At 35.9% G+C, this 21,630-nt stretch overlaps 6 protein-coding genes and 1 long non-coding RNA gene across 9 annotated transcripts; 5 read left to right on the forward strand and 2 right to left on the reverse strand.

The window, feature by feature from the left end:
- The first annotated feature begins 1,392 nt into the window (after positions 1 to 1,392).
- LOC108226487 (membrane protein PM19L) lies at positions 1,393 to 2,473 on the forward strand. Its single transcript, XM_017401456.2, has 4 exons — positions 1,393 to 1,562; positions 1,696 to 1,915; positions 2,001 to 2,046; positions 2,150 to 2,473. Exons 1-4 carry the CDS (start codon positions 1,436 to 1,438, stop codon positions 2,267 to 2,269), a joined length of 513 nt encoding a protein of 170 aa, XP_017256945.1. The 5' UTR covers positions 1,393 to 1,435; the 3' UTR covers positions 2,270 to 2,473.
- Positions 2,474 to 2,620: 147 nt separating this feature from the next.
- On the reverse strand, positions 2,621 to 5,063 carry LOC108225910 (eukaryotic peptide chain release factor subunit 1-3). Its single transcript, XM_017400865.2, has 2 exons — positions 3,401 to 5,063; positions 2,621 to 3,202 (listed from the first exon to the last, which is right to left on the reverse strand). Exon 1 carries the CDS (start codon positions 4,822 to 4,824, stop codon positions 3,514 to 3,516), a length of 1,311 nt encoding a protein of 436 aa, XP_017256354.1. The 5' UTR covers positions 4,825 to 5,063; the 3' UTR covers positions 2,621 to 3,202; positions 3,401 to 3,513.
- A 1,846-nt stretch (positions 5,064 to 6,909) lies between these two features.
- On the forward strand, positions 6,910 to 9,209 carry LOC108226306 (BI1-like protein). Its single transcript, XM_017401253.2, has 4 exons — positions 6,910 to 7,264; positions 8,341 to 8,454; positions 8,537 to 8,694; positions 8,787 to 9,209. The coding sequence occupies exons 1-4, from the start codon at positions 7,009 to 7,011 to the stop codon at positions 8,991 to 8,993; spliced, it is 735 nt and encodes a 244-aa protein (XP_017256742.1). The 5' UTR covers positions 6,910 to 7,008; the 3' UTR covers positions 8,994 to 9,209.
- A 1,125-nt stretch (positions 9,210 to 10,334) lies between these two features.
- Positions 10,335 to 11,898, forward strand: LOC108226074 (probable galacturonosyltransferase-like 4). The gene has a single exon (XM_017401031.2). The coding sequence runs from the start codon at positions 10,700 to 10,702 to the stop codon at positions 11,747 to 11,749; it is 1,050 nt and encodes a 349-aa protein (XP_017256520.1). The 5' UTR covers positions 10,335 to 10,699; the 3' UTR covers positions 11,750 to 11,898.
- A 1,515-nt stretch (positions 11,899 to 13,413) lies between these two features.
- On the forward strand, positions 13,414 to 14,362 carry LOC108226537 (peptide methionine sulfoxide reductase B5). The gene is made up of 3 exons (XM_017401511.2): positions 13,414 to 13,594; positions 13,690 to 13,846; positions 13,950 to 14,362. Exons 1-3 carry the CDS (start codon positions 13,446 to 13,448, stop codon positions 14,106 to 14,108), a joined length of 465 nt encoding a protein of 154 aa, XP_017257000.1. The 5' UTR covers positions 13,414 to 13,445; the 3' UTR covers positions 14,109 to 14,362.
- A 435-nt stretch (positions 14,363 to 14,797) lies between these two features.
- LOC135147811 (uncharacterized) lies at positions 14,798 to 20,635 on the reverse strand. Its single transcript, XR_010285634.1, has 2 exons — positions 20,498 to 20,635; positions 14,798 to 16,511 (listed from the first exon to the last, which is right to left on the reverse strand). It is a non-coding gene; the product is annotated as an uncharacterized LOC135147811 (long non-coding RNA).
- Positions 15,604 to 21,073, forward strand: LOC108225802 (receptor-like cytosolic serine/threonine-protein kinase RBK2). Of its 3 annotated transcripts, none has more exons than XM_064081421.1 (10): positions 15,606 to 15,745; positions 16,421 to 16,496; positions 17,645 to 17,751; positions 17,859 to 18,311; positions 18,494 to 18,745; positions 18,838 to 18,992; positions 19,271 to 19,350; positions 19,479 to 19,614; positions 19,737 to 19,886; positions 20,434 to 21,073. In XM_064081421.1, the coding sequence occupies exons 3-10, from the start codon at positions 17,661 to 17,663 to the stop codon at positions 20,566 to 20,568; spliced, it is 1,452 nt and encodes a 483-aa protein (XP_063937491.1). In that variant the 5' UTR covers positions 15,606 to 15,745; positions 16,421 to 16,496; positions 17,645 to 17,660; the 3' UTR covers positions 20,569 to 21,073. The 3 variants fall into 3 exon arrangements, with proteins under 3 accessions (XP_017256255.1, XP_063937491.1, XP_063937490.1); XM_064081420.1 differs by having other exon boundaries at positions 16,421 to 17,500; positions 20,434 to 21,003; XM_017400766.2 differs by lacking the exon at positions 16,421 to 16,496 and having other exon boundaries at positions 15,604 to 15,745; positions 20,434 to 21,003.
- Positions 21,074 to 21,630: the final 557 nt, after the last annotated feature.

The raw sequence follows: 21,630 nt of genomic DNA on the forward strand, positions 1-21,630 counted from the left end.
GAAAGTTGTGTGAATTAATGATAGTCAATGTTGAAAATAATATAAAGTTATATTGAATAAAGAATATTACAAATATTATGGGAAATTTTATTTTGACAAATAAGACTCTTAAAATGGGAAGGAAGGAGTAATGTTTTTTAAATTTATTTTGGCCGATGTTGCTTTGCTTTCTGTTTAGATAATGTAGAAGCAGCTCTGCTGCAGGCGCCTTTCACTCGCGGGCAGATGAGTGGAGACTGGAGATCCAAAATCTTATTTACGATAGAGTATTGGCACTCAAGTCTGATAAGGGCGCCATATACAGTATGGAGGATTTACTGATATCGGATCCGGATTGTCTGCACAATATTGACCAAATTATCTCCATAAGCCCTCATGCAAAATTGAAGGACTCTTTCCTGGTCAGAATTATATCTAGATGATATGGTCTATGTTAATAATGTGGTTGAGAAGATTCAGTGATATGGATAAGACATATCAGATGCACACTACAAGGCTTACTTATATTTGGAATTATAATTTGTGGCACCACAGGAGAGATTATTCTTGGCCAGCTCAGTTTCTACATGCACCCTCTTTCCAAAACATCTAGATGTGCAATTTTAGAATTGCTGGTAACCCATGTTCATCACATAGTATCTAGCAATTGTACAATTGCAATGGAATTCTAGTAGGTCCTAGTGTTGGCTTGAAGCTGGAGACCAAATGTGGTGGTGTGTTAGATGCCTCCCTGAGCTAAGGTTCTTAATCACATCTCTGGTGTCCCGAAAAGTTTGATCGATGCATGGATATTCTGGTGTATTCAGTGTGCAAATTGTCTCAGTAAGTTCAAGGAATAAAACCAGTATCAAATAAAGAAAGTAAAAACACATAACATGGATGGAGAATTTCTGAGTCTCACATTTAGGAGGCAAAAAGGATCCTTACCCACTGTCAGAGGCAAGCTGAGAACAAGAGCAAGGAATTTCTGCTAATTGGATTAAAACACTCCTGTATTTTAACCTCATCAGAAGCAAGAACAATCCCAACACTGTATTTTATGCTGTTTTAACTTGTTTCATATGATATCTTATCGCAACAGAATTACTGCAATTTACACGACTAATCAAGTATTTTCTTTTAACTTTTTAATTATTTCAAATAAAATAATAAAAGAAATGTTTTTTCATAAATTTCAACATCTCTATGTGTACAAAATTTTCTGTTGAGGATCCAGAAAAGAGAGAGGTAAAAATAGAAACAAAGATCACATGAACCTCACTTTTCACATATTCCACTTAGAACATACTTAATTAAGAAGCAAAAACAACACAGAAACAACAGAATTGATACTTGCTCCAAGTTTACACTCTTTCTGGTAAAGTGTACTCTATAAACAATTGTATTTTCAGGGGATGAACAAATGTAAAGTTCTCTCCCCAAATCTGAAAGAGTCATGGCTTCTGGAGCTGGCAAATCAGCAGCATTCATCTTCTTATTCATCAATGCCCTACTCTATTTCATTGTCATTGCAATTGCGGGATGGTCCGTGAATCATGCAATGGAAAAAACTCACGAGACAGGCACTTTTCTATTGTCAACTACGATAAACTAAATTCATTGCTTAATGACCAAATTTGCAATTTAATTCCATTCGTTTCCCTGTATCAAGAACGATAATTTTAGATTGTTTGTTTTGGTCTTGTATTGTTGCAGCTTCGGTTCTTCCAATCCCAGCTCGAATATTTCCCATTTATTTCCCCACTGGGAACATGGCAACTGGATTCTTGGTCATCTTTTCACTCATAGCCGGTGTTGCAGGCTTTGTCACCTCGTTGCTGGGACTCAACAATGTTATGCAATGGGATACTCCTAACTTGCATGCTGCTGCCGCAGCTTCCCTTGCAACTTGGACTTTAACTCTACTGGCAATGGGGTGATAATTTGTTTTCCGAACTACGGATTTTATTTTTCATTTATAATGATAGTAATTCTGATTTATTTTTTATACACCTAATTAGGTTGGCATGCAAAGAGATCAACATTGGTTGGGCAGACTCTAACTTGGTAAGTTGTATCAAAAATCACCTTCTGATAAAATATAGTAAGAAACATCTTTGCTGGTGTGATAGTAATAGTAAAATAACCTTACCGTGATTTTGCTGTGCAGCGGGCTCTAGAGGCAATGCTGATAATATTAAGCGGCACACAATTATTCGCAACAGCTGCAATCCATATTGGTGTTGAAGACGTCGTTGCAAGAGATAGGGCCTATGGAGGAAGAGTATAGATATAACCAAGAGAATTGCTTTCCGTGGTTGTCACATTCTTCATAACTACAATATTTGCACGACGACCCCAGATATTATTCACTGAAAAAAAAAAAAGAAATATCAATCTGAACACAACCTGTTCAGATATCAACATGATCTGTGCATTTTGTCTCCCACGTCTACTTATATCAGATACCTAAATAAAGATGGTTTTATAGTGATTCGCCTTTAAGGTATACGCATGTATATATGAAGAAACGGCGCACAATATATTTTACACAAATCCAGAAAAAATAGGCAACTAATGACAACCGCCACCAGAAATTACAGGTAACAATTGCACACCATGTAAGAAATCATAGTGCTTTCAATCATGGACGTTAATAAATCAATCATTTAATACCCTATATCTAATGATCTGTATACATCAATCTGACCATTACTTATTAAAGGACAAGAAACCAATGAAAGCCTAATAAAATAACAGCAGATAAATGTCATGTTACTAAACAGAAACCACTCTACATTGACCGGCCAGTCAACCAGCTAATTTTAAGCAAGCAAAACAAGTGCCGACATAATCACCCTCTGGAAAATCAGGGCCTTGTTGATGATGCTTTTCTTATAAACTGATACCATAACTTTTGCAAATCAATAAGTGCATAACCAAAAGAGGCTTTTAGAATGTAGAATCTTGTGAAATTTGATGTTGTGCTTGTGTTTTATGCCACAACATTATTATTAAAAAAAACAACTAATTGCAGTCTATCCAAACTTCCCATCCAATAAGATAGCTTCCATCTGGAATATGCTTTATATAGATGCGCTTATAAGTTTGCGTTCCAGATAAACTTCAAGTTCTTGAAAACAATACGAACGAGAACAAGGGCATCACGAGGCTCCCCACAGATATGGCCTTAAATAAGACTACCATCCAGATATCATCCGAACTGGTCAACATTAAAGACAGATGATTATCAAGTTGAACATTATGACAGTGATCATAATAGGAAGGACAAAGAGATATAAGAAAACTAGCAGTGTGTACGTGTAAGTATTATATGCATATGTGAGGGTAAGCTTTAAGCAATATACATAGTGCCTCAAAGAGTAGCAGTAACAGTTAACTACAGAATTGGCAGAATTACCTTGATACTCTTCGTAAATCTTGGAATTACACAGAAACAGCAGTAGCACCAGAACATGTGGCCTGGTGCAGACCCTCTGTCCCTGCACCGGCCTGACAATAATTGATTGATTGCTAGTCAGAATCATCATAAACTTCATCATCAGAAAGATCGTCAAAAGTTCGCATGTCAAGCTGGTAGCGAAGGATTCCTCCAATGCCTCCAAAACCTCGGCAAAACTGAGATCCCTCTTGTGATTTGTTTGTAACAAACTCAAGTGTGCAACCAAAGTTCTTATATTTGTCAGCAAACCATTCAAGCAGTAGCATCTTGTCCTGAACCTCTAGCTCAGCATTGACTGCTGCATCACGGAAATTACTTTGATCAGCCTCTTGAACTTTGTTCATGTGTTTAATGATTATTTCATTTGTGATGCTGTGCTTAAGGACATATCTATTAATATCCAGATTCTCCCACACAATAAGAATTTCAACAGCACCCATCTCCAAAGCCTTTAGAGTATCTTCCACACCAAACACATACTTTCCAGTATCCTGACTAATTTCTCCAAAGTATTTATTTATCAAGCGCTTTTCCTGTATAAACTTCACATTGGAAAGAATCTCCGATGATAGTTCAATTGCTTGAGTAAAACCATTTTCTCCACCATAAGAAACATCCACAACATTCAAAATTTTTGCCTGAAGACGGGGATCAAACATATCAGACTGACTCAGCTCAGTTTTGAAGTCGGCAGATCCAGCAAGTATTAAACCTGCAACATTAGGCTGGCTGGTGGCAGGATTAATATAATGCTGTGTGGCAAGCTCTGCTGTCTTCCTTACATAGTTGTGCCGCTTCTCCATTCGAAGACGAGAAAAACGAAGAGCTGACTGCCCTCCCCTTCCATGTTTCTTGGGAAGATCAACAGTGAACTTATGAAGAACTTCTCTGGTGTTTCCACTCAATGTCCCGAAAAGGGTCCCATTACCATCCATAACAATAAAGCCAAACTTGTCATCAGACTCTAAAAGCTCATTCAGAGCTTCAGTATGGAATCTGTTGTCACAAAGATAAAGAGAGGAGTTAATGGGCCTAAAGGGCTCAAAGTCTTTTGTGACCTTCTTCTCCTTCCCATCATCAGTTACGATGGTCCCAGTGTACAGTACAAGTCCATTTGGAGGAACTCTGTTGTACAGCTTTAGCCTTTGCTGGGCAGATGTAATTGCACCTAAAACGGATTGGCGATTTACCCTACTTTTAATGTTTGAGGCGGTGCCATATTCATCTCCAAGCATCTTTGTAACTCGAGATACCTGATCACGAGGAGGCATTATCAAAGATATCATGCTAGTTCCATTTCCACGAGCATCTTCAAGAGACTTGATAAGCTTTTTGATTTGCCAGATCTGAATGTTCTTGTCAGTTTCATTACTGTCAGACATTCTGAGAAAAAGTGAGCACCCACTGGAATTGTATCAGAATTACCTGCAAACAAAACCACAAAAGTCTTTACTTGGAAATTGAGATTTTCAGGACATGGAATATCCTGAATATAGTGAGAATAATTTAAAAACACAAAAAGGGAAGAATTATAAGTAAGCGGAAAAATTTAGCAAATTTCAGTTGGTGAAAATTTGTATATTCCGAGTAACAGTATGGGAATAAATTCCGGTATACACAAGTCGACAATTCATCTTAATGCACAAAAGCATAGATTACGAATATACACATCTGCAAACCAGAGAAGCACATATATAACAATTCACCTGTACACGAGTGAAGGTAAAAACAGGAAACTTCCCCCTTTCGATATTCTGCAATTTTGCTAGTTTAATAATATCCATAGAGATACAATAATCACACACTCTAACGACTCTAATGCGCATCATACATGCACGTAAGCCGTAACATACTCATTTGCATTCGATAAAAACAACAACAGCTGTCAAACTAATTCATCAATACACGAATATACCTAGGTAATCTATTCCGTAGAATAACAATACTTCTTGTCAGTTTCTTCAAATCAACCGTATCTACGTCTATAATTTTTGTAATCAAACAAATTATTAATTCATCTTTATGGTTTCAACTTTGGACAGATTCAGAAGCTACTTAACTATATTTGCAGTAAAATAAGATATGAATTCGTTGTTATAATTAAACAAAGATGACATAGAAATCTGAAGATGAGATGGAGAGAATGTTACCGCGAGAATTCGTAGCTTCGTGTTCAGCAGTTGAAAAGTAGGGTTTTTAATTATAACTTTGGTCTCCTTTATTTATACTCCCTCCGTCCCCCTGAGCAGTATACATCGGGGGACGGGCACGCGGCACGGACTTTAATGCTCCTCTAAAGTGCAGTTGTATAATTTATTTTTAAAATTTTATTTTTCTGAATTAAAATTTAGATGTTATATTTTTATTCAAAAAAAAAATCTCAAAAATAAGTTACGGAACTATGTTTTACAAGAGCATTGAAATGCGTGTCGAGCAGTTAAAAAGAAACGTATACAATTAAATGGGACAGAGGGAGTAGTGGGTAAATTGTACTCCCTCCCGACCCGCACGTGCTTTAACACGCTCATAGAATATGGTTTTATAATGTTTTTCTGAATTTTTTTATTAAATAAAAATTTAAATGTCAAATTTTTATTCAGCGGGAAAAAATTTAAAAAAATATTATGAAACTATACTGTATAGAAGTCCCGAATTACGTGCCAAAAAGTGGCGTAAAAAATCTGATGGGACAGAGTGAGTAATTCAGAAGTTCTATTCGGTATCCAACTCGAGTAATTCAAAAGTTCTATTCGGTATCCAACTCATATCATATGCTACTAATACATAATCAACTTGAATAGGAAATAAACAAGTCGGGTGCAGATTTGTATTTAATTTTTTGATTAAAAAATTGTGTTTTACATCTATCAACTACGAATAATTTTAGTTAAAATAAACAATTAATAAATATTAGTTGAAATAGTTAATACAAATAATATCAATTAGGAATTCTTATTCAGAAGTTTAAAATAATTTGGTACCGAACTAATTTTGAACAAACAAGAGATACAGAGAGAATGTTCGAAAATTTTTCACTTCATAATTCATATTAAGCGGTAGAAAACTAGTAGAGTCTTAAATTGTAACTTTCTTGTATTTTTTTTTATCATAATAGTAACTTTGTTGTATATATGTTATGTAAACACAAGTCGGCGCAGATTTGTATTTAATCTTTTATCTAAACTATTTAAAGTTAGAATTTAGTCATATATTTGGAAAAAGATACACATTTCATTTTTTATCATATTTTCAACAATCTTTTATCATAATAAATTTTATCATCTCATTTATATTTATAATTTTTCGTTTTATTTTCTATTTGTTCCATTCCGATTCCGATAACACATCGGGTGAACACAATCTCGCAACTTTAGATATTCGAAGTAAAGGCGAGTTATTAAAAGACAAATATCTCCAAAAGGAGAAAATGACGAATTAGTCCACATCTAGTAATAGCCATACTATCAATAAGTCGTCTATACATATCATCCCCAAGACCCCAAACCCAAACCCACTACATCTTCCTCTCATCAACCGATACATACAACCTATACACACACGTCAAAATGTACGGATTCACCAGCATAAGCAGCAAGGAAGATGTAGACATCGAATCAGGCTCATCCACGCTCTACCCAGGTCTCAGCCATGGCGAGAATCAGCTTCGTTGGGGCTTTATCCGCAAGGTCTACGGAATTCTCGCCGCCCAGATGATCTTGACCACGATCATCTCCTCCGTCACCGTGCTTTATGCTCCGGTGAATGAAGTGCTTCGCGGGAATTCTGGGCTTCTGCTCTTTCTCCTCGTCTTGCCTCTCGTTTGTAAGCCTTTTTGTTTGTAAATACGCGAAATTTGTATAGTTTGTTTTGTTCTGATTGGATCGGATTGTAGTGAAATTGGATCTGTGTTTGTTTGATGAGAATTTTGTGGGTTTGTAATTGAATTGGGGTTTAGGGTTTGTTGTGAAATTGGGTATTGGTGTTGTTTGATCCTCGTGTGGGTTTGAGGATGGGGTTGTGTGTGATATTGGGGATACTTTTCCGGTTGGGTGAATGGGAGGTTTTGATCTGTGTATCTGCTTTTGGGTTTTGTGCTTCGGGTTTCGGGTAATTAGTGGGAGGTTTCTGTTGGATATATATTTGGTATTTTACTTCGGGGTGAATTTATTAAAGGAACCATGGAATCAATTTAGTTTTCTTGTATTGTTTGCTCGTGATTAGGATCGAGTTTCCATTGTGATCATCGTTGTTGTGGTCTCTTCATGACAGGCTTTTGTTGATTGATGGTGATGTCCGTTGCGTAAATTGCCTACAGACTACAGAGTTTCTTATTTATGAGTTCTTATCACTTCTTTCCTTGTAATTGAGTCATTGCTTGTGTTTGCAATGGGTTGTAAATTCGTTGTATTCTCTTTTTGATTCATATTCATGTTACTTCCTTACCAAAAATCTCTTAATCTATGCCTGGATAGTGGATACACAATTCTATAGTATGTGTATTTAATAATCCATGCCCATCTTGCTAGTAAACTCGTTGACCGTGAAAAATGTCAACTTCCACCTCTTTGGTTGTTCTAAAGCTCATTCCTGGTTGACTTTGTCTTAATTTTACATCAATGTACCTGGCAATAGATCTATTTTAAATGTGGATTAAAAGGAATTAGGAAATGGGTGTAAGATCACAAGTTAAGGTTTAACGTTTGCAGTCTGTTATTGTCTTGCTTCTTGTTGAATTAATCTAATCTGGATATATGTGCCATCGTTGTAATATCTATGTGTGGATAAGGGAAGGGAAAATCAAGATTTGCGACTTCATGTGTGCATGTAATGAAACGTTTGTTATCTCTTGTAGAACTTTGCTACCTTGTGCTAAAACAATGTGTACATGTTCTATGCAGTGTTGTGGCCCTTGTACGTGTATCAGCAGAAACATCCTATAAATTTGGTTTTACTTGGACTCTGGACGTCATGCCTTAGCATTACTGTTGGTGTCAGCTGTGCCAATACTGATGGTATGTTATCGTTTTAGCTTTTGGGTGTGTTCATTTGACGAAGATAAATTTGATCACTAATTTTTCAATTGATTTTCTGCAGGGAAAATTGTGCTTGAGGCATTGATTTTAACCTCAGCAGTTGTTGCATCTCTCACCGCATACACTTTCTGGGCTTCTAAGAAGGGCAAAGACTTCAGCTTTCTAGGACCAATCTTGTTTACCAGCCTTTTTGTTCTCCTCTTGACAAGTTTCCTCCAGGTCCTCATCTCCCTGTTTGTACATATATGGTTCCTAATCAGCTGCACTGCGTTCTGTTTATGCTAAATTTGGATTTAATTTTCTTTTTTCAGATGTTCTTCCCTCTTGGATCTACCTCAACTGCTGTTTATGGTGGAATCAGTGCAGTAGTTTTCTCAGGCTACATTGTTTACGACACTCAGAACCTGATTAAGCGATTCAGCTATGATGAGTACATATGGGCCACGGTCACTCTTTATCTGGATATCCTCAATCTGTTCCTTACCATTTTGCGGATGCTGAGACAGGGAGACAACTAGACGTGCCGTACATATCATGAATGTCTTATATTAAAGAAAAGTACTCTTTAACTCATTTGTATATGAGTCTTACCTAATGTAGTATGGATAATGCTTGTGTGAGAAGTTGGACCTACAGTTTCATATTTCAGATTCAATGATGTTGAATATTAAGATGTTTCAGCATCATTTTATTATTTTTTTTGTGATGAATACATGTTTCCTCGTTATGGTTAAGGGTTCTGGTGCAATGTATAAATATTTTCGTTCTTGGAGTTCGGTAGGAGGTGGACAGGAGGTATACAATGAGTATCACCATAAAAATGAAAGCGAAGTGTCAACTAGAATTACTAGTACTCGGTTGGAAAACGGTGATGTCTTTGACATGCTGTTTAAGCAAACCCCGGCGTCGGTGGTGTAGAACTGTCGATAGGGGGTTCTTTTTCACAATCTTTCTTAGGTGGTTCTATTTAATCATATTTTCAGCAAAGTGCCTGCTAAATCTTTTATATTACTGCCGGGTAGAAACTATATATATGGTGTAGTACGAGCTATATATATGTAGAAACTACTAAAGAAGATGTTCTAAATACTACTATCAATTAACTTTTGTGTTTGTCAAACGATGTACATTAGCTGATTATGGAACATACAGTACACACAGCACATAAATTGCGGACAACGAGCCTTGGGAACTGCTCTTAAGATCCCACCAGTAACAAGAAATCTGCAAATTTGCAACTCATCTTGAACTGCACTTATCTTAGCGCCAGTAGACCGGTTTCAAACTTGAATCCAAATTTGAACCACCATTACTCCCAATTTGCTTAGAAACAGAATTTTCTATTGGGTTATTGGGTTTCAACCCAATATGAATTGGACTATGATTTGAGTTAGAAATCAGAATTGACTACGAAGACTTAGTTACTTTAGGATTATGATTTGTCTAAGATGACCGTATATATATAGTCATATTGTTTGTTTGTTAGGTATGCTTGAGTATTGTTAGACTTGACTATTCTCGTTTATTTGCGTAATATTATTGATAACGGTAATTAATAATACACGTTGGGCGTGGATTTTCCGTGTCATATACTTTTGTGTGTGCGCTTTGAATTTAAAGGTAGATCTCTTATATTATTCCTAACATTTTTCGCTATCATGTTAATTAGCAAGTAAGCTCCTCGTCCTCGGAATGTTTAAAATTGCAACTGGCTATATTTGATCAATGAAGACTGCACTTTGGATTGCTGGCATTCATTGTAGTGCTACTACAATCCGTGTCTGCGTCTGATAATAAACTTAAGCATGATTTTAAGCTTGTTTGTTTGGTCATAATTTGAGATTAGGAGTCCTATTTCATGATCAAGAATAAAGGAAACAGAATATGTGTAGTACTTTGTGTTCATAACAGATTCTATTAATACTCCGTTTCTATAATTAGCCAGTTTCTGGTATCACTGCATTATTTCTTTCAAACACAAATATCCACAATCACAAAAGGTCTTCACAAGTCCAAACTTTGTGCTACCTTTCATCCCAACCTCAAAATTTCATGCACCTTTTCCTCCAGAACCAAACTTTTACAAATCAACAAACCTTGCAAACTCATCATCTCTGTGTTCAGATAATTGAGTTGCACAATTCTGCTAACTAATTAAATGGATAATTTCTTGTATTCAAATCTTTCTAGCTAGCAGCTCTAACAATAATCTCATCTCGACAGGATGGCCTTCTGGAGTTCCTCTCCCCACCTCCCTCTGCTACTCCTCGGCCTCCTGTCTGTCCTCCTCCACCCCCCTGCCACCGGTATTCGTTTTGTAAAAAGCAACATCCAATTGCCTTCAGACGACGACCTCCCTGCCTTCCGAGAAGCCCCTGCCTTCCGCAACAGCGACAATTGTGCATTGCAGAATCATGTCCACATTGTAATGACTCTGGATGTAAATTACATCAGAGGCACAATGGCAGCTGTGCTATCAATGCTACAACATTCAACATGCCCTGATAACCTATCTTTCCATTTCTTATGCCTTCATTACCAACCTAAAATTTTCTCAACCATTAAATCAACTTTCCCTTACCTTAAATTCAACGTATATTATTTCGATTCAACTAGGGTCCAAGGCAAGATATCCAGGTCTATACGACATGCATTGGATCAACCTCTGAATTACGCCAGAATATATATGTCTGAAATCCTCCCACAAGACGTGAAGCGTGTGATATATTTGGACTCTGATATCATCGTTGTCGACGACATTACCAAGCTATATGAAGTAGACATGGAAGACAAGGTGGTTGCTGCACCAGAATATTGCCATGCCAACTTCACCTCCTATTTCACAGATAATTTCTGGAAAGACCCTAAATTTTCCCGGACCTTCGAGGGGCGGACCCCTTGTTACTTTAACACCGGAGTGATGGTGGTGAATGTCGAAAAATGGAGGAGGGGAAGGTACACCTACAAGGTGGAGAGGTGGATGAGAATACAAAAGAAGAGGAGAATTTATCAGCTAGGGTCTTTGCCACCAATTTTACTTGCTCTGGCTGGTGATATCAAAGCTGTTGATCATAGATGGAACCAACATGGCTTAGGTGGTGACAACTATGAAGGGAAATGCAGGTCACTTCATCCGGGGCCTATTAGCTTGTTGCATTGGAGTGGCAAGGGGAAACCATGGCTAAGGCTGGATTCTCAGAGACCATGTACCATTGATCATCTATGGGCGCCGTATGATCTGTATCGTTCTTCCAGAGTTGCTTTGGAAGAGTAAGATATGTATTAGGCACAAGCAAGTTGAATCTTTTTTCTTAGGTAGGATCATACGTAGTTAAAGTTTTGTTTAGGAAATGGGAATGGTTAGGTTTTATGTGTACAATTCATAGGATTTTGATGTAAAACTATTGCATTAGTTGAATGTTAAATTTTATACATTAGTCAAGATTAGATGAGACTTGTGTGAATGGAATCCATTGAAGTTCATCTAACACAAACATAAACTATGCCACCTGAGGGGCTTTCTAACATGGAATTAGCAATGAACACCCTTCTCTAGTCCACTTTGAGACAGGCAAATCAGTGAATATACGTCCTGTTTGGAGGTGCTTTGGTAAGCATGGAAATAAATACAAGTTTCCCACAAAAAAATATCAGAGCAAGTCCGAGTGATGTATACGAGAGATGTATTATATAATGTTCTATGTTAAAATTTGAGGATACTGGATAAAAATGTTTATCCAAAATGGTCCCGAAGATGTTTCCCACAACATTTTTGGACCTTATTTTCAAGACATCTCTTTTTACCGTATCTTATATTTTATGATGAATTATTAACTATTACACATATTCTCTTTCTCTCTCGACTATATTGTCCTTTAATAATGAAGAACACTTTTATTAATAAAACACTATTAAATATATAGCGGGGATAAAGGCACATGGTTGAAATTTGAAATTAGTTAAATTTGTTATGTACATCATTTTTATTTATACAACCATGAAAACTCTTAACTAAAAAATGAGTTTGACACACCAAAAATAATAAGTATAGTTATAGACAACAGAAGAGTATAGGAGTATGATTGGAGTGTGATATTTTCACGAGATTATCTTTAATTTTTATTTTTGGTATGTTAGCTCATTTTTTAACTAAAGATTTTTTATGATTGGAGTTGCTCTAAGAAATCATTTTAATTTTTTTGACACTTAAAGAAATCATTTTAATTTTTTTGACACTTAAAGAGGTGTATTCGATTGAGATCCTAAAGGATTTTTTTGCATTCATATGAGGATATTCAGTTATATTGTTTTTTTTTTTTTGCAAGGCAATTAGGATTGTTTAAATCCATTAAAATCTTGGGATATCATTTGGGATTTATACTACAAAATTTGGTGATGTTCAATTAGGATTATAAATTATACTTAAAAAACCGATAGTATTCAATTGAGATTGTTTAAAATCCATTAAAATTTGATATATTCAAATGTTGATGGATTTTTTTGAATTTCATAAAATTATGGATTTTGTAGGATTAATCATTATATTTTAAGGTTTTGAAATCTATCAAAATCAATGAGATTTTAAAGTATTGTGTTTAAATCTTAAATAATCTATATCAATTCTGCATATTTTATTAAAAATCCATACAAAATCAAAATCACACACAATCCATAATATTACTAAACTAAAAATCATATATTAAAATTCCAGTCAAATACCCTTGTTTAATGAAATAAAACATAGTGTCCGTTTCATGCGTCAAAACCGAAATTTATGCACGTTACCAAATATAACATACAAATAAAAAACGGGCCCAGATTTTTTTCCCTTATCCTTAAAAAAAAGAATAGAATTCGGGTAAGAAAAATAAGATGTAACTGAAAAAGAAGTCCGAATGTAACACAAAATTGGGGTCATGTTCATCAGAGCTTTCAAATTCGAGTCCAGGTGCATCTGCCTCTTGATATATATGAACATTTCATCTCTGACCATTTCTCTGTGTTATTTGTATACTCTTGCTATGGCGACAAATGGGTTGTCAGTTCACAAATCCGAGGAAGAATGGCGAGCCATTCTCTCCCCAGAACAATTCCATATCCTACGGGACAAGGGAACCGAGTCAGTCTCATATTTTACACATGTTCTTTGTCTTGTCATAATATCGCGATTATTTTTGATGCAGAACAATTGTGCTAACCTGTTTGTATTCACAGGCCTCGCGGCACTGGCCACTATGACAAGTTTTATGATGAGGGGGTGTACAATTGTGCTGGTTGCGGAACACCTCTTTACAAATCTGGAACCAAGTTCAGCTCTGGCTGTGGCTGGCCTGCTTTCTTTGAAGGCCTCCCTGGAGCCATTAACCGCACTGTAAGCGTCTTCGTGTTTTGTTTCGTTAAGATTATTATTTTGTTTTATATGCCGAGAGCTTTGTGGAATTGAACAGTAACATAAAATTTGACAAAATCTGCAGCCGGATGCGGATGGAAGGAGGACTGAGATAACATGTGCAGCTTGTGGAGGACACCTGGGACACGTCTTCAAAGGCGAGGGATTCAAGACCCCAACTGATGAACGTCATTGTGTTAACAGTGTGTCCATCAAGTTTGTCCCTGAGAAAAGTGATTTATAAGTTTGATGTTTTAGATAGTGAATGTGGCCATTAATAAAGTGTGTACCGTTGAGGTTTTAGTTATTTGAACTGTAATCTCCGGACAAGTCTGTTTCCCATTCACATCTTCCTGCTTTATTTGGAATATTTGTTATCGTTACATGAACTTGATACCCATATGCTTTGTTCTGAATATCTTAAATGGCTCATTCTTGCCAAAATGTAACATGGGATGATTACAATTATCTCACAGAAGATCACCATTTTGGTTTTTTTACCATAGTTCTGCATACATTGTGTCTAGATCATTTAAGCTCTGGTTTATTATATGTAAGAGGGACGAAGATGACACCATTGATGATGCTTAAAGATCATCCTGCAGAATGCAGAGCGGATCAAAGTCACCCGATCCATGTATCTCCATACATCCAAGGCGGCTTTCATCCTTGAAAATGTGCACATCCAGAAACTCCTGATCACCATTCTTGTTTTAGCTTTATTCCACAGTGATAAAAAACAATTATGTTAAGGGTGAATGATTTCAGAACGAATGGAATGAAAAATGAACTATCTATGAAATTTTATTCCTTCCTTCATTCGATTTCTTATATTACGTGTTAAAGATCACATCTGGAATTCTCTATTGTCTCCTGCCTCTAATTTCTTCTCAAATCTTATTATTTCATTCCGTTTCATTTTCCTCAACCAAACACAATAGAAAGAGTATAAATGGCAGAAAAGAATGATATATTTAACCCCAAGCTCTTATGGTGCATGTAAAATTCATATCATATACAATGATAATTGATAGTACAAACTACACTTCTCACAGCATGTTGCCACAATATAACATAGATATTAATTCTTGTATTATGTGTGTGTGTGTGATTTTACAATGTTAGTAGAATATTAACAAGACAACATTTTCAGATACATATTTTCTCCCCACATTTATCAAAAAATTAAATATGGAAAGTTGTTTTAAATATATCTGAAAATATTAGTCGTTTTTATGATTCTACTTTGTTATTTCAATTTGAGTCCAATCGGAGCAATCGCCGCAAATCTTTCGTCGCCGAATCATCAACTAACTTCTGACCTCCACCGCCTTTTTTGAAAAACGACGGCACCGGTAAAGCTCTTGGCGACGGCGACATCGTCACCGCCGATCCGGCATATACGTCTGGTAACCCGACCCGAACCTGCTTCGTTACAGTTTCCGGATCTGGACCTAACCTTCCGGTTCCGTACACCGCCATTTCACCGCCGTTATCCTCATTCGCCGCCGTGATCGATACCAGCGATTCACCGCGCCGTAAAATTCTCACCTTTTCGGCGACGAGAAGGTTTTTATTGTTGTTACCGATCTGATTTTGTTTGTACGTCAAATCTCCGGCGCTCGCCGATCGTTTCGAGAAACTAATTGGCTCTGATGATCGCTTTTTCTCCGGCGAGCGTCTCAATTGTACCGGAGACCTCTTCCTTTGCTCCGGTGAGTTTCTCAATTGTACCGGCGATCTCTTCCTCTGCTCCGAGTTTCTCAATTGCACCGGACGATCCGACCTAATCACCGGCCTATTAACCTTCGGAATACCGCTCTTAAATCCATTAAAACTGGTGTTCCGGCGATGAAACGCCGGCGGAGGGACTCCGATCCGGTGAGTCAAACAATCCTGAGGTCTCAACACTTGCGTGCCCATAGTTCAATTACCAAAAACTAATTTTTAAACAAAACAACGACAACCTATACGTACAGATAATTGTATGTATAGAAGATGAAGAAGAAAGAGGGAAGAGAAAATGTATTCAATTGCCTGTTATTTCCTCTTCCTCTCTCTTCTGGAAAAAGAGGGATGAATCTCTCTACTTTCCTAAATTTATATAAGGAAACTGAAAAAAGATTGAAGATTAAAATGGAAATCTCGAGATTTAAACTGTGCTAATATGTTTTAATGGCTTGTGGTAGAGCTGGTTGTAAATGATAAGGAATTAGAGGAGAGGGTATATTTATACATAAATAGCACATAAACCAAACTCATAACAACCAATCAAAATTGGAAGATTAATTCTTAGGTTCATTTTTAAATCTCGATTTTTAAGACTTAGATTAGTTAATTAGTTTGTATTAAGTGGAAGAGTTTTGTATAGAAGGGTGGACATCTGACTAAAAATTTATACTACTATATTTCTTATTTCTTAATTTGAATATCATATGTAAGAAAAGAAAAACAGGGAGTGAAAAAATAGGAAAGGGTGGCAACCGTTGTTTCAAACTCTTTCTTCCCCTGAACTTTATCATTCAATAATCAACATTATCTCCCTCTGTTTGGTAGCTGAGGAATCTGATTCTGCATGCTTGTTGCATCTCTTCCAAACAACCAAAGGGAGATCCGTTGGTCTTGAATCTATGTATGACTATCGAACCTGTCAACATTAATCCTGATTAGTATTTTTTCGCAATTATGGTTTTATTTGTGAACATCATGATCTCTCTGACATCTATGTTTAATTTGCTTCTGGCATTGTTTAGCCTTTGCTGCATGCATTTTAATTTCTTGTTTCTGCTATAAAAAATCCATTTTTCCAGATTTTTGCCTGTTGAAAAACACAAGCATTGCATACATATTAAGCCCCTGTCTTTTAACAACCCATGTTCAGTTTTAGGAAGGAAAGATATATAATTTGTCCTATTTTGTAGGTTAGTATACATAACTTGCAGAGAGTGCCCTGCATTACAATGAAAGCTCAATCCAGTTAATTTCGAGTCTTCATATTTAGTTTATTCATTTCCATCACAAACTTGTCATGAGAATCTGAAGTCTCACGCATTTCTCATTATTGATCATGTTTACAATTTCATATAATTTCTTCTCCCTTGACACTTTCTAACCAAATGAAGCTTCTAAGCTTTTGGGAGACTTTAGGTGTAGTTCGACTTTGTTTTCTGTGTTCAGGAAACAACACCATCATGTTTTCTGTTTTCCGTTTTTAAACACTGTTTTCTAGTTCTATATTTTCAGAAAATTGTTTTTCTAAAAGGACTAAACACCACATCAGATTTATATGTTTTTTAGAAAATAAAATAGTTTTTTCGTTATGAAGCCAAACGACCACTTAATTGCTTTGCATGATTTACTCAATATTGCCTCAGATTGGCTCCTAGTGATCCACCCTTAATTTCAAAAATAAGTTTCTAGTGAGAGGCTCATTCTCTCATTAACGCATAAGCATGATTTGTATTCACTCCGTGTCCTAAGAGCTCGAGGCTTTAAGTGAGTTGGTAACTTAACTATACCTAGCAATCATGAGGTTTCATGTGGAAAAAAAAATAGTAACCATCTTGCCCCACCATTTTTTGGAAACCACATGCTGCAGGAAGAGAAGATGTCCACTCGTCTCTGAATTCTTTCTGTGTATGTAGATACTAATTTCATCTCCATATGTACAAACTATACAAGATGTGTTATGTGTATGTGTAGAAGATTATATTTGTTAATTTTTACTACTGTAATTAGTTTTGACCAGTTAAAATGACGAAACTTGCTATATCTTGCCAGTGATAGTCCTTGTAATATGGGTGAAGGAGTCCTTACAGATGGGGACATTATTGTGGTTGGAAACAAAATCATATTTTCCGCATCATCCATCTCACTTTCTCCTGAAGGTAAAATCTTTCTTCCACAAACTGTGAATATTTTTCCAGTTTAGTAATATATTCTCAATTTTTTGTCCCGTCGAAGAACTTATGTATCTTATATTACATTTATTCAGAATTAGGTATTAAGGAGGATGAGGAGGATAGCATAGGTGAATCGCCTGAAATTGAATCAGAAGATGCAACAGAATCCTCCAATGACAGCACTCCGACCCATCATAAACATGGTTCCCAGTTGCGAGGTCTACACTTTCTTACTAGATTAAAAAAAGGACCAGTCAAGGGTATACATCACCTCCAAAATAATATTCATAAACCCAATATACATAAACCTAATATACACAAACCTAACATACATAAACCTAATATGCACAACATACATAAACCCAATATTCCTAAACCAAGTATACCTAGCATCAAGAAGCTCTCCAAAAAGAAAAGCAGACATTTGAGGAACAGTGTGCCTGAATTACCTTCCACAATGGACTCTGAGTTTTACTGTTTTGAGTCTTCCTGGTTGAATTTTTCGCTTTCTGATATCAAGAATGCGACCAATGATTTTAATCGTGGTTAGTGTACCTTGCAGGCATCAAACTATTATGCAATTCAGTTTTGTTTTTGTCATAATAATAGTATAATACACTGACATACTTTATAGCTGATATACTTGATGGATACCAGTCTTGCAGAGGAAAATTATCTTAATATAAAGTAATAAACTTTATTTAATTTTTAATTTGTTTATATTCAGATAATTTAATTGGAGAGGGAGGTTATTCTGAAGTTTTCAAAGGAGTTCTGGAAGATGGGACACTTGTAGCTATAAAAAGGCTGATCAGGGGATCAGTCGAAGAGATGACTACAGATTTTTTGTCCGAGCTTGGGATTTTAGTCCATGTTGATCATCCTAATATTTCCAATGTTATTGGTTACGGAGTTGAGGGTGGAATGCACCTTGTTCTTCCTCTATCGCCTCATGGGAGCTTAGCCTCACTATTGACTGGTCTGTTCCCTGGTCCAGTTCTGTAAATTTATATTATTCTGAATTTTTATAAACCATGTTATAGGCTTGTTACCTCTTTCTAATGTTATCAGGTGATAAGGAGAAACTAAAGTGGGATTCTAGGTTCAACATCGCTTTAGGCATTGCATCAGGTCTTTCATATCTTCATGAGGGTTGTCAGCGACGAATTATTCATAGAGATATAAAGGCTGCCAATGTTTTGCTCACTGAAGATTTTGAGCCCCAGGTAAGCTCAAAATATGAAAAAGACCAACTTAGAACTAGAGAAGCTCAAAATACTAATAGAAGATTTCTACAACTGCAAGGCAAACTAAAATTACAAGATTTTAGTGATGTGTTGTTATGTTACTAACTCGCCGTCCTCCGTAAAATGAGTGGTTTACACATGCTGTTACAGTTGCCTAAATAAAATTGCTGCAAGATTCCTATATCATACCCAGTTAAGATTTGAAAGTTTTAAACTCACTTTTTATGTCAAACTTTAACTTTTTTAATTGCATGTAGATATCTGATTTTGGGCTAGCGAAGTGGCTCCCAGATGAATGGTCACACATTACCACCTCACAATATGAAGGCACATTTGGGTGAGTAAGAGATACTTAATCTTGTCCTTCCTAAAATATAAGCGATACTTTATCTTATCTTTCCTAAAATATTTAAGAGTTTAGGTAACCCAGGTATTTAATTTGTACTTGACATTCGATTGTGGCAGCTATCTTCCTCCTGAGTTTTTCTTGAATGGGGTAGTAGATGAAAAAACTGATGTTTATGCTTATGGGGTACTTGTTTTGGAGCTTATAACTGGACGCCCTGCACTGGATAAGTCTCAAAAAAGTCTTGTGATGTGGGTATGTTGGATACTTCTATCTGTCTATCTTCAATTACAATACTGCAGAGTTAGTTTATACATGATAAACACCCGAAGTTACATCGAATTTTAAAAAAATAATTGTGTATTAATGTCTTGTAGGCTAAACCTTTCATCACAAATGAAAGTGTTGAAGATCTAGTTGATCCGTTGCTTGGCAGTGTCTATGATAAAGAGCAGTTGAGTAGTCTGATTTCAGTTATTTCAATGTGCATAGAGGAGTCACCAACTGAAAGGCCTCGAATGAGCCAGGTATGTTTTCTGTTTAAAGATATCAATTGATATTAAACTATAAATTTATTATGGACTTTACCTAAAGAGTGTTGTGCAAGGAGAGTTCGAATAATTTAAAGAGAAGGTAGTAGTTGGTTGTTTTTTTTCATTGTAGTTTCTAGCGAAGAGTTCCTAATTAACAAAGACTGCATGGAAACAGTTCTTAGGGATTTTTAGTATCTGCACTCCAATTTTTGCCTTTAAAACAGAATTGGTTCGAGCCTGTATAGCATATAATGATGTTGAGAAAAAGGTGAAATAAAATGAATATCAAGTACTAATGACTCGGGTATTCAACCCTTAGATGCTACTTGTACAAGGTAGCATTGATTTTAAATTGATAGTTTGACATGCTGCATAATATAACCTATAAGAAAAACTCTTTTTCTATTTTTATATTCTGATGTACTGTTGTAGATGTATAACAATCAGAATTTCTTGACTTAGAACTTAGAAGTAGGGGGGATATTAGAACTATGAACGATTGAAGTTCACTGAATATTTTATTTATGATATTGTACTCCAGGTGGTTAAAATCTTGAATGAAGGTAAAGGAGGGCTCAGTAGATGGAAAAAGTTTCAGAAGATACCTGCATTAAGACGAGGAAGTTCAGTGGATGTTTCTGCTGAAGACGATATTGACTCTAGTGTACATGATTAAGTAATGTAAGCTCAACACAACTGGTTGCGTCATAGATCTGGGGTCTGTACTTGGTGAGAACTGCTGCCAAAACTTGATCATAATTTTAGAGGACGAGCTGAAATGGATGGACGGAAAAATGTGAAGTACCAGAAAACTGCAATACTGGCCAGCCCAATCAACAAAAAGTCACTAGTTTTACATGCCCAAGTGCTTTACTGATGAAGACCAGATTACCAATCCTTGCTCATATGTATTTTATATATGAAGGAAGGTGGTACCATGAGCAAATTGTATAATACTTCTATGGAAAACGAGAGTAACTCCATCTTTTTCCTAGGAAGCAGAAATATGGATGTGGCTATGATGGAAATTGGTCTCAATCCTTTTCTTTGCCTGCTTAGTTCTCAGCCTCCGGATAGACAAAGGCTTGATACAGCTTTGTTCTTTCGGGTCTATGACTTCTCTGGTCTTTTTTTAGATATTTTTGAAACAATCAGTGAGTGGAGCAGTTGTTTTCTTTTAATCTCTTTCCTGGATTAAAAAAATCGGGAATCAGACGTAATCAGTTAATATACCGATTTCACTTAATCATAAATCAGGGATTAATTAATCGAACCGAAGTCAGATGTATTTTAATATTAAAATATTATTTAATGTTTAGTTATTATTATATTAGTTATTTATTAACAAATATATATTTACTATATCATAACTAACATAATTGTTCATACTATAAAACTCTGTTCTAAAAGTCGCTGATTAATCACGATTAATCACCGATTAATCCCTGTTCCGTAGCTCGTCGAACTGATTAAATCTCCGATCAATTCAATTAATCCCCGATTAATCCTTGTTCCGTGACTTCATCGATTAAGTCCGATTCCCGCTTTTCACAACACTGCAGTATAAAGTAATATAGTATTTTATGACAACAAAATTAATATAGTATTTTAATAAATTATTAAATATATTTTGATTAAGAAAAATTTATAACGATTGATCGAATTTCAAAATTAAATTGATTGGTTACAAAAAATTATTCGAAACTAATCGATTAGATTGGTAATTTTCAGAACACTG

The sequence above is a fragment of the Daucus carota genome, chromosome 1, assembly GCF_001625215.2.
Source record: "Daucus carota subsp. sativus chromosome 1, DH1 v3.0, whole genome shotgun sequence".
Classification (NCBI taxonomy): domain Eukaryota; kingdom Viridiplantae; phylum Streptophyta; class Magnoliopsida; order Apiales; family Apiaceae; genus Daucus; species Daucus carota.